Raw genomic sequence first — 13,001 nt, 5'->3', positions numbered from 1 at the left:
TTCTCACCCACCAACACCCCCAGGTCCTTCTCCTCGGGGCCGCTCTCTGTCCATCCTCTGCCCAGCCTGGGTTTGGGCTTGGGATTCACCAACTACACCCGGGCTCTGCCGCAGGTGTCGGCGCTCCCCGCGCTCACAGAAGGGACGAGGCCCCTCGGAGCCCCCCGCCGCTAACGCCCCTGCCTCCACCTCCCCATAGCCCCCCCCGCCCCGCTCCGTCACTTCCGCCCGGCACCGGAAGCGGCTGGGCTGCGGAAGCGTGGTGCCGGCGGCGGGGCCGCGGCGGGAGGCGGCTGCCGGTAACGAGGGCTCGGGGGTCGTGTGGGGGTGACCGGGCTGGAGCGGTACCGGTGGGGCCCGGACAGGGAGCGGTAGGGTGGGGACAAGGCAGGGGGGCAGTGGCGGCGGGGACTCGGGGGGTGTCTGGAGCGACAGGGCCTGGCTGTGCTGTGGGGGCCTGGAGCGGGCGGTAGGGCCTGGGCCCGGGGCCGGGTGACGGGGCTGGGGTTGTGTGGGGCTCCGGGAGGGGCTGGGCCTGGCTGCGGTGTGTGGGTAGAGCTGGGTTCGGTTCCCCGCTGGGGAGTAGGGGGTGCCTGCTGGTGTCCTGCTGGAGGTCCCCGGGGTGCAGGAGGTCAGGGCTGGTGGCAGTAGATAAGGAGGGAAGGCTGCCTCTAGCAGCACAGCCGGGGTGCGCTGCTGGGGGTGACGCTGAGGTGTGGGACCCTTCCTCTGCCAGCCGTGCTGTGGGGGCTGCTGTGGCCCTAACAGCGTGCACCTCACCCAGGTGCCCCCCACGTCCGGGTGCCCCGGCGGTGGGTGCCCCCCACGTCGTTGCGCTTCACCGGTGGGTGCCCCCCACGTCCGGGTGCCTCCACCCTGTACTGTCCCCATGCCTGTACGTGCACCTCGTACCAGACGTCCCCATGTCTGTGCTCCTTGTCCCAGGTGTCCCCATGTCTGTGCACCTCGGTGGATAGTGGGAAGCGTGGGAGCAGAGAACATTTTTGACACTGTAGAAACAAATTTCCCTGGCAAAAGTCTGGCTTCTTGTATTCTTTGCCAGGGCTGTTTGGTTTTCATGCTGCGTGCTTGAAATGACAGGGTACCAGCAATTAATCGTGTCCTTGTAGTGGAGGCCAAAGCCCTTGGGGGGGAAGAGCGTACGGTGGTGACCCGGGATGGTCCTCTGCATTGAGGGTGTTCCATACTCAGGTTTACGCTCTTCCCCGGATGAATAAGCTTGTTGTCATCTCTTCCAAGATTTTTTTGATTTGGACTGGAGAGTGTGATCCTTGGCAGGCTTGAAATGAGACACTTAATTTTTATTTTTTTTTTTTTCCTTGTTGCAAATTCTTCTGGGCTGGTTTTGGCTGGGATAGAGTTAATTTTATCCCCACTGAAAAACAGCAGGCTGTGTTTTGGGTTTGTGCTGGAAACAGTGTGGATAACACCAGGCTGTTTTCCCGAGCAGGGCTGAGCAGCCCTTACACAGCACCAAGGCCTTTTCTGCCCCTCACACCTCCCCAACACAGGAAGTTGGGAGGGGACAGAGCCAGGAGAGCTGACCCCAGTGACCAAAGGGACATTCCAGGCCATGTGGTGTCACGCTCAGCGTATAAACTAGGGGGAAAGTTAGGGGGGGACACACTCTGCTCAGGACTGGCTGGGCATCGGCCCTTTGGTGGTAAGGAGCTGTTTTGTTTGCATCACTTGTCTGTCTTGGGGCTTACTTCTCTCTTTTTTTGTTGTTGTTTTCATTATTATTATTTCAATTATTAAGCTCTTCTTATCTCAACCCAGGAGTTTTCCTGCTTTTACCCTTCCAGTTCTCCCCACACCAGTCCTACTGGGGGAGAGTGAGCGAGGGGCTGGTGGTGTTTAGTTGCCGGCCGGGGTTAAACCACAACCGCTTCTTCATGCAGTTTTGAGAATGCCACTAGGAACTCGGAGAGCCAAATTAAATACATGATGAGAACTGAAAAGCACCTTGGCTTATTCCGCTGAAAAGTGTGTTTTTCAAAGAAAGGGTTTATCATAAAAAATTTGAAAACGCTCTTGTCAACATTCTAATCTTTAAACTCCCTGGAAAGATGCAATTCTTTTAAGTTTTCTAAGCTGGTCAATACATTGGCATTGCTCAAGTGTCATTTTTTTCCAATTTTTTTTTTTTTTTTGGTGAAAAATCAAACTCTAAAATGTTAGCTGGCACAATTTTAGCCTAAATCTGTAGGAGACAAATTCTCTGGAACCAATAATGTTCCTCTTTCACTTGCTGTCTAAACTGTGAGCTCCTGAGTCAGTTTTGTTCAGCTGTAGAAACACTTCTCTTGTTTTCACTGCTGTTCTGCCCGGGCAGTGGGAATGCAATTAAGTACGGATATAAGGAGGCTTGTGATCTTAGATCTTAATTTTTTAGTATAGTCTTAGAATGTAACTTTTTAGTTCTTATAATGTAACTTTTTAGTACCATTTCACAGAAATCGTAATACTCTAAAACCCCAAGAAATGAAAAGCTCTGTTAACCTGCAGTTCTCATTTTTTGTTAATATCTGAACTGTTTGAACAGTGCACGTAATAAATTTCTTTCTAATTACTCTAAGGTTTGAATTACAGACAATTTCAGGAAGTTAATTGAAATAATTCTGAGTTTAAAAAAACGCTGTTGTAGAATAAAATGCTGGTTTGTGAGCAGGTGGGAAGTTGGCAGGGGAAGGGAGGGCTGTGTTTTGGAGACTCGCTCTGTGTGCCTTATCTGGATGAGGACCGAGTGATTCTGCCACGTAAGCACCAAAAATATTCTTTTAATAGTAATGTTGGCAGGATGTCTTTTGATTGCCTTTTCGGTTTGTAATGTCAGGAGAGAGACTGCAGGCACTAAAAGAGACTGCAAAAGCAGAGTTCAGCCCAGCTCTTCAGGAACCAGATTTAAATATTAAGCTCCTGTATTAAAATATATCCCCAAATGCTTTTTGTTGTCCTGGAAGGAACCGGTGGCCTCTTGGTAAGGAACAGGTTCCTTCTGAGGCATGTGCCGCTGGCTCTCGGGGTGTTCCCTCGAGGTTTGGCGTTTGGGTGATGTATAAATTGCTTTGCATAAATATATTTGCCGCCGCTGCGTGTGACGTTAAGGCTGTAGCCTCTTTTGTTACGCTTTTGGTTGATTGACCATGTAAAACGCATCTTGAGCTGCTTTTGTTTTCCTCTTTGCTGAAGACAGGAACAAGTCACCAGGATGCCAGCATTGCCGCTGGATGAGCTCCAGCTGACAGAAAGGGATCCCAAGACAGGGAAGCTGAGGACTTTACCGGCATTGGTGAGCTGTGTTTTTCCTGAAAGCCAAACAGGAGCTTTAACAAATAAATGTCATATATTTGGGGCTGGGCAAAACTAGCCCTCGGTCCAGGGTGTGATGAAATTTGGTTCAGGTTGCTTGTTAAAGAAATTGTTTCCTTCGTGCTTTAGTGCATTCGGATAGTTGAGAATTTTATTTCAGTGACGGGCGAATGAAAACTTCCTGTGTTCAACATCTATAGTAAACTGTGTTCTCCCAAACCTCCTTATTCTTTTGAGGAGCAGCCTGATAGCAATGTAAACTTTGCTGCGATAGAGAGAATGCTGTGGGAGTTTTTGCAGGCTCTGTGGGAATTTAGCTCTGAGCTGTAGCACTGGGATAAGTCCATCCACTTACTGCATCCCGTGACCTCCTGCCCTGTGGCTTCAGCCACAGCTTGGGGTAATCGGAAGATTCAACCCACAGTTAGGCTTTTCTCCCAGAAATAAGGCATGGAGAGAGCTGCCTTCTGGGTGTTTGTCGGCTGAACAGGAGCCAGCAGTGTGCCCAGGAGGCTAAGAAGGCCAATGGCATCCTGGCCTGTGTCAGGAACAGCGTGGCCAGCAGGACTCGGGAGGTGATCGTCCCCCTGTCCTCGGCACTGGTGAGGCCCCACCTCCAGTGCTGTGTCCAGTTTTGGACCCCTCATCACAAAAAAGACATTGAAGTGTTGGAGTGGGTCCAGAGAAGGGCAACGTGAGGGGTGAGGGGTCTGGAGCACAAGTCTTGTGAGGAGCGGCTGAGGGAGCTGGGGGTGTTCAGCCTGGAGAAAAGGAGGCTGAGGGGAGACCACCTCGCTCTCTCCAACTCCCTGAAAGGAGGGTGTAGCCAAGGGGGGTCGGTCTCTTCTCCCAAGGAACAGGCGATGGGACAAGAGGAAATGGCCTCAAGTTGTCCCAGGGGAGGTTCAGATTGGATATTAGGAACAATGTTTACACTGAAAGGGTTCTTAAGCCTTGGAATGGGCTGCCCAGGGAAGGGGTTGAGGCACCATCCCTGGAGGGATTTAAAAGCCGGGTTGACATAGAGCTTAGAGACATGGGTTAGTGATGGGTTTTTTCAGAGTTAGGTTGATGGTTGGACTGGATGATCTGAAGGGTCCCTTCCAACCCGGACAATTCTATGATTCTATGATTCTCCTGGGCCTGTTGCAGAAGTGGGACCTGCCGTTAATGCTGCCTGCTCATGAGGAGGTTTGCCCTGGGCAGACGTGGCCTGAGGCAGAGCTGGAAGCTGCTGCTCGCTATTCAATGTGATTCTTATTTTAGGTATTTGGGCAAAGCTGTTCAGTAACCCACGGGAAGGGCAGTGAAACGTCTCTTCCCTGCATTTGATGGCCATGTCGGTTTGAACTTCATGGAATATTGTGCAAGAACCAGTTTGGAGGAAAAAGAGAGAGTGCAGGGTGCATTTCAAAGGGATGACATTAAGCTCTTGCTGGTTTTTTTGAAGGTGTGGGAGGATTTTGCAAATCTTCTGGTTAATAGAGTACATGGAGCAACATCTACCAAATTCTGAGGGGCTGAAAATATTGCTGATAAATAAGGATACAAACCCACTGCTCTGCTGCCTTGAAAGATTAGAAAATGCGAAGTTACCAGGGAACTGAATGTCAAATTGTATTAAAGTATAATTTTGTGTTGATTTCCTAAAATACAGTGCCAAGGTAACTGGGCATTCCTGTCCCTTGGTCTGCGGTTTTAATCCAGCGTTCTGGTTTTCTGCAGCACCCAGAAATCAAAGCGGATCGGTCCTTTGTGCTCTACAGACCGCCACCTGTAGTCAGAGACCCTGCTTTAGTGGAAGAATTCTTGGAGCGAGCAAAATTCATTGCAGATGACCTCAGCTGGCTTCTGGCTTTGCCTCATGACAAATTTTGGTGCCAGGTAATAATTGTTTGGTGGACGCTGGAGAAAAAGCGTGAACAGTCTTAGGTGCTTGTAAAAGCAACGAACTTTGAATTGTTTTCATAAAGACTTGTGTACACTCCTTATGTCATTTGTCAAGCATTTTAATGTTAATTACTGCGCCTCAGAGTGCAAAGAAGGTAGTATTTCCCCAAAAATATTCCCCAAAAATTGGGGAGTTGGACTAGACGATCTATACGGTCCCTTCCAACTCTAAAAAAAAAAAAAATCAGTGAAATTCAGTGAAAAATTTTTCATTGGGGATTTTAAGAGTTTGCTTGTATTTGATGCACATGTGGAGCCTTTTAGCGCTCTGGAATGTCTTAGATTTGGTTTTAAATTTAAACTGGGCTGCCCGTGAACGCAACCGACGACTGTGTGACACTTTCTTCTCTCCGTTTTCTTGTCTTTCGTCGTGCAAGGTGATATTTGATGAGACGCTTCAGAAATGTCTGGATTCCTACCTGTGCCATGCCCCTCGCAAGTTTGATGCCTTCTTGGATTGCCATCCGGAGGTGAATAACATGCAGAAATGTCTTCATCGGAGCGTCTTCCTGACTTTCCTCAGAATGTCCACTCACAAGGAGTCCAAGGTAAATATTTCTTGGCCTTGCAATAGCTCCGGGCTGTATAACTTGGGAAAAAAGACAATTGGAGAAGTTAATCGTGTTTCTTACTTGCGTGTCCAACTGCGTTCCTCTCCCTGGCTGCTTTTATCAGCCTGTGTCTCCGTAGGGAGACGGTACCCACTCAGAGCTGAAGTATCCCAAGTATGCGGTGATTTCTCAAGGAAGGAGAGCCAGGCAAGCAGCTCAGTAATAGCGGGGTAGCCACGGGCGGTGGCGTGATGCATCGCTGTAAGAGAAAACAGAGCAAGTTGGCCTTTGGATGGCTGGATGGAATGGAAGCTCTTCAGGCCACCAGTAGCCAAGCACTGGCTCCCTCGGTGCCGCTTCCTCTGTGCCGTGCGGTGTCGCGTAATCTGTGCTAATACTTGTCTCTCCTTGAACTTTCCCCAAGTTTTGGACGCACAATGAAATTACTCTAAATTACTGTTTTCTTGGCGTCCTAATTGAAAGCCATCCTCGGCCCTAATTGTGTGAGTACAATCCCATCAGCAGCCGTGGAATTCTCACGAAGCCCTTGGGCAGGATGAGTGAGGCGCCTTGTGCTTTAGCAAGCACTCCCTTGATATCCTCACGTTCAGGATGTGTTATTTCGTGAGGTACCGATTCTTTTCGTTCCCGTAACGGTGACATTGAGGACGTTTTGAGGAAAGTTCTTGGAGCGGGAGCTGGAGGAGTGGGGAGGGAACAGGTAGAAGGAATGCTGGCACCCTTTCAGCGAGAATACGACACCTCTGTGGTGTCTTTCATTCCGGGATCTGATTAAATCCTAGCACTCCAAGTGAGGCAGACGAGCATTTGAAACCATTTTATAGTTGAGTAGTTTGAAGAGAATGAATAGTCTTTTGTCGTGCAGGCCGTCAGCAGGAGTTCTGGATATTGAGCCCAGCCAGCGCAAAGCCCTGTCCCTCTGCTTTGGCGGGGAAATGTGCAAACTGCCTTTCACTGAGATTGAAAGCATTTGCTGTCATGAGCGTATTTGTCTTCTGAAAGTCCATGTTTTAGCTCGCTTGCCTCTCGGTGTCAAAGGCAATGGAATTTTTGTCATTTCAAATTTTAGAAGAAATTCCTTCGGTGTTACGAGCTGTGTGTGTTTTTGACGGTGTTCAGCAGTCAGGGTACAGAGCTGCAGCTCCTGGAGTTTCTTCCCACTTGTCACTGATGTGGTTGTCCTTGGTGCCTTGATCCTGCTCTTCCAGGGCACCAGTAACCTCAGGCCGTGATCTCGTGTGTAGTTTTTCAGTGTCGGTGCCAGTTAAGTCGCTCTTTTGCCTGGTTACTCGTTCCTGCTGCTGAGCTGAGCCACTCCTGGGGCAGCTCAGCTCTTTATCTGGACACATGGCGAGCCAGGTCTGGGAACTGAATGAATCACAGAATCACAGAATCTTCTAGGTTGGAAGGGACCTTCAAGATCATCTTGTCCGACCATAATGAACTGTCAGAACCTTTTTTTTTTTTTTTTTTTTTTAACTTCTAGGTCGATTGGTTCATTTTGTGGCCAGTGAGTGGCCTGAGGCCAGTGGGGTGGATGGGGTAGCGGCAGGGGCAGCGTGGGGCTCTGCAGAAGGTGTGTAAGCAGAGTTGCTGCCTTCTCTGAAACAAAAGCTTTAACACACCTTCGAGAGATGACTTTACAGATGTCATAATGCTGGAGCTCTTGCAGAGTAAGATATGGATTATTCTTTAAGTTGCTTTCCTTTTTTCTCCTTTGTAGGATCATTTTATCACTCCCTCTGTCTTTGGAGAAATTATTTACAATAACTTCCTGTTCGACATCCCTAAGATTCTGGATCTCTGCGTGCTTTTTGGGAAAGGAAACAGTCTCCTGCTCCAGAAGATGATTGGTTAGTTCAGCCAAGGAACGGCTTGTTGCATTTAGAGTGGGGTTTTATACCAGTGTTACTGCTTGGAAAAAGAATTGTTCAGTAGCAATGACAATTTCTAGACCAATTTTTAGATTAGATTACTTTTTTTTTTTTTTTTCTGTTGTGAACTTCACTTATGTCAGGGAATGCTTAGCTGTCCTGAGCTGGGCTCGTGACCTTAGGCGTGAGCCAAGGCTCATGCCAGTGAAATGTGTCCTCAGCCACCATCAGAGGAGGGTGAGGGCTCTGTGAAAACCTGCTGGAGATGGGAAGGAGCAAACAGCTCAGTTCCTGGGCAGGGAGGGAGGAGGGTTCAGAGATGGGGCACAGTCCAACTGCTCATACGAGTGCTTTTGTTCCCAGAGCTAGGAGCCAAGTGAAACATGCAACGTGAAGTAATCACTGGGCTATGAAGTGGGAGGACTTGAAATTTCGATGCAGGCATTGATTTATATAGTGCCTTCAAACCACAAAGCGCTTCAGAGCGTTGCTCAGGCTGTGCTTATCCCTAGATTTCGCTGTCTGTACAGACAGTCTTAGTGGCAAGTGTGTGTTAAGAAACATCTTGGCCTTGGATGCTAGAACCTGTGTAATAAAGAGAGAACATACTGGTTTAGTTTCTGTATTTATCCTGTGCTCTTTTCATGAGGGAGCTTACCTGTGATCTTTAATATCCACCTGAGCACAGATAGAAGGAACCCAGCCTGGGGTTAAGTGAGCTCTTCTTCCTAAATTCTAACCTGCTTTATCTGCTGTTCACATAACGAAACTTTTTCCTTTCTTTGGTAGTTATTTTTGTCTTGTTTCCAAGTTTACTAACACAAGACACGTTGGGCATCATGGGACGCAGCCATATTTCCAGAGCAGAAAAGCTTAGATAAAACCTTTGCATTTTTTGAATCCTTTTATCCTTTTTCAGTAACTTCCACTCTAAATTCATGTCAAGCCTCAGAGGTGGGAAGAATGCATGACAAGATGGATAGTTCTCTTTTAGATGTGAAGCTTAGATATTCTGGGTCTTAAAATATTCTGAAGAAGACCTAAGTGTCTGAAACCTCATTTGAATTATACATGTGCTTTGGAGTGCGACACAATAACGCCGCATGCAAGTGACCAGTGATTTCTTCACCTGATTATTCGCATTACGTTGTGACAGGAATGGCATGAGCAGTTCTGGCATGTAATTCATAACTTGATAAACTTTAGGATCTTCTCGGGATATAAATTTTTCTGAAACCTGTCTCGTAACTCTTACCCATGCTCTGTCCTTGCTGGAGAACTCTGTTAATTTTCACCGTCTGAGCAGTAATTCACAGGAAAATAGGCAGCCTCTGTGCTTACTCGGTGAGGATTTATGGTGTGCCATTACTCAGGGGAGTATTTTGTAAAGATAATGAAGCCCTAGTAATATAATAGCAGGTATTACTAAAGCCTCATTACCTTTAAGAAATATTCCGCAGAACGTTTTCCAGTGTATGCTGAACTGTTATCAGTAATTAAAAGTCAACTCTGGTTGTCAAATAAAGGAACTAGGAATGTTTAGCGATAGTATTTGCATTATTCATTGATTCAGCCTCTGGGGCGTGAATCATCTAACATCTCGTTGGCTCTGCTCTGATGAGTATAATCTCATTACCAGTTCCCCGGTTGCTGTGAGGAGTTGATGGGCCATCTCTGTAGGAGTAGGCCCCGTGCATGAGTGGAGACGTGAAGCCTCTGCCCGTGTCCTACATGGTTATTAGCTGTCTCTGGAGGGGCTGGGGCTGTCACTAATAACACAAGTCCATCTTCTGGTGCGAATTTGCTTGTTGGCACAAATGTCTGAACTAATGGGAAGTGGTCTCCTTCCCTCTCTCTTCTCAGAAAATATCTTCACTTGGCAACCAAGTTACTTCAGTGACCTGGACGAAACTCTGCCCACCGTCCTGCAGGTACGGCTCTCCTGCTCGGCTCAGATTCCCTCTGGAAATGTGGCATGGCTTAGAGGGTGGAAGGAAGCAAACGTGATCTCAGGCAGGCAGAAAGTACCTGCTAACGCTTATTGTCTCTCTCTAGCTCATGCTAATGTGTGTCGGGTCATTTTTGAACCTTTATCTAATATTACTTGAGGACTATTTCCTGTTACCTTACTTCGGCTTCTGGCCTTCTCTGCAGTTAAGCTCAAGGAATTTTTGTTAGTTCAAAAAGTATTCTTTATATCCCCCCCCAAATTGAGACAGTGAGAGGTAGCCAAGGCTTGTCACAGTAGAATGGGGTAGCGTTAACACAGCAGGTTCTCAGGAGTAAATGAAAATCTGTGCATTGTTGCCGTACAAAAGATACTTGGCACCTCTCCGTGTCTAAGCTCTCATTTTCATAAGCAGCTTATTCATTCCCCAGACTCGGTTAAGCAGGATTCATGTTTAACCTGAGAGGGAAATCAAGGTGCTTTGACATCTTTGTACCCTGAAAATGTCAATTTTATGTCTTCAAAAAGCTCGCCTATGCACAAAATAAACCCAAGGTACCGTTTACCCCAAGACACCTGTAATGTCACTTGACTTCTTGAAAGCCCACGTTTTTCTTTTGGTGTGTTAAGAAATGATTAGAGCTAAATCTCAGGGATGATACCACATTTGAAAAAAATATTCTAGGATGCAAGACCAAACCTTCAAATGAATTTCTGGGGAGGACAGCGGAGATTCCCTTTGCTTTTCGTGATGTACCACATCGGAGCGGTTTCTCTGCGGAATAACTGCTCTCTTTACTGGGTGTTTTCGTAACCACCACAGGGTGATACCGGTGTTTCTCAAGTGTATGGATGTACAGCTCAAACAAAGATGTGTCATTACTGATCCCTAAAGTTATTTATGTGCTTACACTGTCACTGAAAGGAGTCGATACCTGTGCAGGTCCAGAAGCCCGCGTGCCCTGTAGAATAGTAATATTAACCCCACGTGTGCAATGTCAGCACCTTTAGCCCCCATTTACACATCTCTGGGAGGAGGATTTGACAAATCTCATCGGGTGCAAACATAGAGGAGTTGCTTTAAAGTTGGTCCTACAGCAGAGTTTGTTAACAATCCAGAACCTGATTCTTTGGTTATAAAGAAAAGCCACAAAATCTGTCCCGCTGCCCACAGGGGAGAAGGCAGGAAGGCTCTGGGACCAGCCCATAAGCAGGGGGTGGTGTCAACCTCCCAGTTATCCCACTGCTCCCTTGCTAATAGGGATCCTGGGTGGCTTCCCAGCGTTGCCTGGTTTTTTGGCATAGCTAAGGGTTGGGGTTAGCTGCAGCCCCTGTCTCTGTACCAGCACCGATGCTACAGTTAAATTGCACGCAAGTCACGTAGAGTTTCAGAAGTGCAGCGTGGCCCTTCCTCCTGCAGCCTGTGAGGCTCTGTTGCAGCTTTTATCTTGCGCAGCTGCGTGGAAATAGTCACCTATTGTGTATAAAGCGTGTCCCACCGCTTCCCCCTGTCTGTTTTAACACTCTTCTGTTCTCTTGGTCTAGGTCTTCAACAATATTTTGCACAAGTGTGGCTTGCAGTGTGAAGGAGCGTCTGCTGAACCCCAGAAACTGGAAGAAAGAGTGAACGTGACCCCAGGGAACATGCCCCTCCAGGTAGAACTGTGGCTCCTTCACTTCAGGGTTTGTAGTCGTGCAGACGGAACACTCCATGGAGCAGTAAGACCACAGAGGGTCATTCTGTTCCCAAATACTGGTGGCTCATAGAGCATGTGGTTCCTTGTCATTGTTTCACTGCTTGTCATATGACTTGATGATAAAGCCTTTCCACCAGGAGCTGGTTGCTTTGCTCGCGTGCATTTCAGCTGTATCCATTGTAGAATGATAGAATGGTCCAGGTTGGAAGGAACCTTTCAGATCATCCAGTCCAGCTGTTAACCCAACACTACCCAAACCATCACTCATGTCCCTCAGCACCACGTCTGCCTGGCTTTTAAATACCTCCAGGAATGGTGACTCCACCATTTCCTTGTAGCGTGGGTTCTTTTTAAACCTGGCTTCTTTTTTTTGCTTAACCAGCTTATAAGTAACGTAGCAGAGCATCTGACAGAGGTCTCCAAATAACCCTCACAGCGATCAGAATTGATCCTTTCTTCAGAAAGGTTTGTTTAGCAGCAGTGTACTTTAACTTCAGATAATAAGAAAGGTTTTTTTTTTTTGTGCTGAGTCCTGTGCAAAGACGGGCCCCGTCCCAGTGAGCACGTTCTTCTGCAAAATCTTAGTCATTCAGTCTGTATGTGGGAGTTGTTACAGCTACCCTGGGAATGCATCTTGCCCTGAAATGGACCGCTGAAACGACCCCTGTAATTCCTGTATCACTGCTGTGCAGGGCTGCCCGGCAGCTGGGGAAGCATAGCGTATGCAGAGGATGTATAGAGGGCAAAGCCACACTCCAAACCAGCAGCCGATGAGGATTCTCATAATTTCAGAGAACTATTTGTGAGAGTGAGTGGTTGGGATTGCATTATAGATGTTTAAAGGATAGAAAATTTAGTAGAGACACCTCTGCCTCTAGACTCAGTGATGTGTAACGGGTTTATGACTGATAACAGACTCTCTTTGTGCAGCCAGGAAAAAGGCTTGGTCTGAGCGTGCTGTGTCCCTGCTTGTGTTCACCCAAAAACTTCTCTGGCTTTTCTCTCATTAATTGCTCTTTCTCTCTCAGGAGCTGAAGGATATTGTGCTGTACTTATGCGACACTTGCACGACGCTCTGGGCATTTCTTGATGTCTTCCCGTTGGCTTGCCAGACCTTCCAAAAACATGAGTTTTGCTACAGGTACATGTTGGGCTGCAGACAGAGCTTGTCTTGGCGAATTAAAAATACGGGATGTGCTGCTGTGTCCTGTCCCGGTGCCTTCATCATTAAAAGAGTAGATAGATTTAATGCAGCTAGAGACTGCTAGGTTCACACTGACAGGAATACAGAGACTCCCAGTAAATAAATTAATATGGGGACGTCTAGAGTTTGTCTGTTATATGTTCACCTTCATCATTATCTAGATCCTAGAGCCAGGCAACCGTGACAGTAAACAGTACCCGCTGTGCTTTGGAAAGGGTGGAGAGGGAGGAGCGGGAAAGAGTTGCGGACAAAAAGAGCTTCCCTGCTTCCCCAAAGCAAGAGAAGTAGAAAGTCTTGTGGAGTGATAGTCCATTAAACCTTTTTTTCTTTGCTGTTACGCCTAAGTTTTATGGTAGAGAGTATTATTGAGGTTTGGCAGCAGCGGAGCGCCTGGGAGAGGGTGACAGCCAGCACTGTCACAGC

The 13,001-nt window shown here is 47.6% G+C and overlaps 1 protein-coding gene across 8 annotated transcripts in view; it reads left to right on the top strand.

Moving 5' to 3' along the window:
• The first annotated feature begins 239 nt into the window (after positions 1–239).
• The window catches only part of ASCC2 (activating signal cointegrator 1 complex subunit 2), a 28,743-nt gene continuing 15,981 nt past the window's right edge, over positions 240–13,001 (top strand). For 3 of the 8 annotated variants that reach the window (XM_074159315.1, XM_074159313.1, XM_074159312.1), the window contains exons 1-7: positions 3,233–3,313; positions 5,059–5,217; positions 5,661–5,831; positions 7,579–7,708; positions 9,593–9,660; positions 11,223–11,333; positions 12,403–12,515. In XM_074159315.1, coding sequence (XP_074015416.1) covers positions 3,233–3,313; positions 5,059–5,217; positions 5,661–5,831; positions 7,579–7,708; positions 9,593–9,660; positions 11,223–11,333; positions 12,403–12,515 — 833 coding nt within the window. Of the gene's footprint in view, positions 300–3,213; positions 3,314–5,058; positions 5,218–5,660; positions 5,832–7,578; positions 7,709–9,592; positions 9,661–11,222; positions 11,334–12,402; positions 12,516–13,001 lie in introns of those variants that run through there. The other 5 variants (XM_074159319.1, XM_074159317.1, XM_074159316.1 and 2 more) reach the window with 3 other exon arrangements.

Source organism: Numenius arquata, chromosome 16, assembly GCF_964106895.1.
Source record: "Numenius arquata chromosome 16, bNumArq3.hap1.1, whole genome shotgun sequence".
NCBI lineage: Eukaryota > Metazoa > Chordata > Aves > Charadriiformes > Scolopacidae > Numenius > Numenius arquata.
The sequence above is the reverse complement of the archived record's forward strand: the minus strand, read 5'-3'. Positions and strand labels throughout refer to the sequence as shown.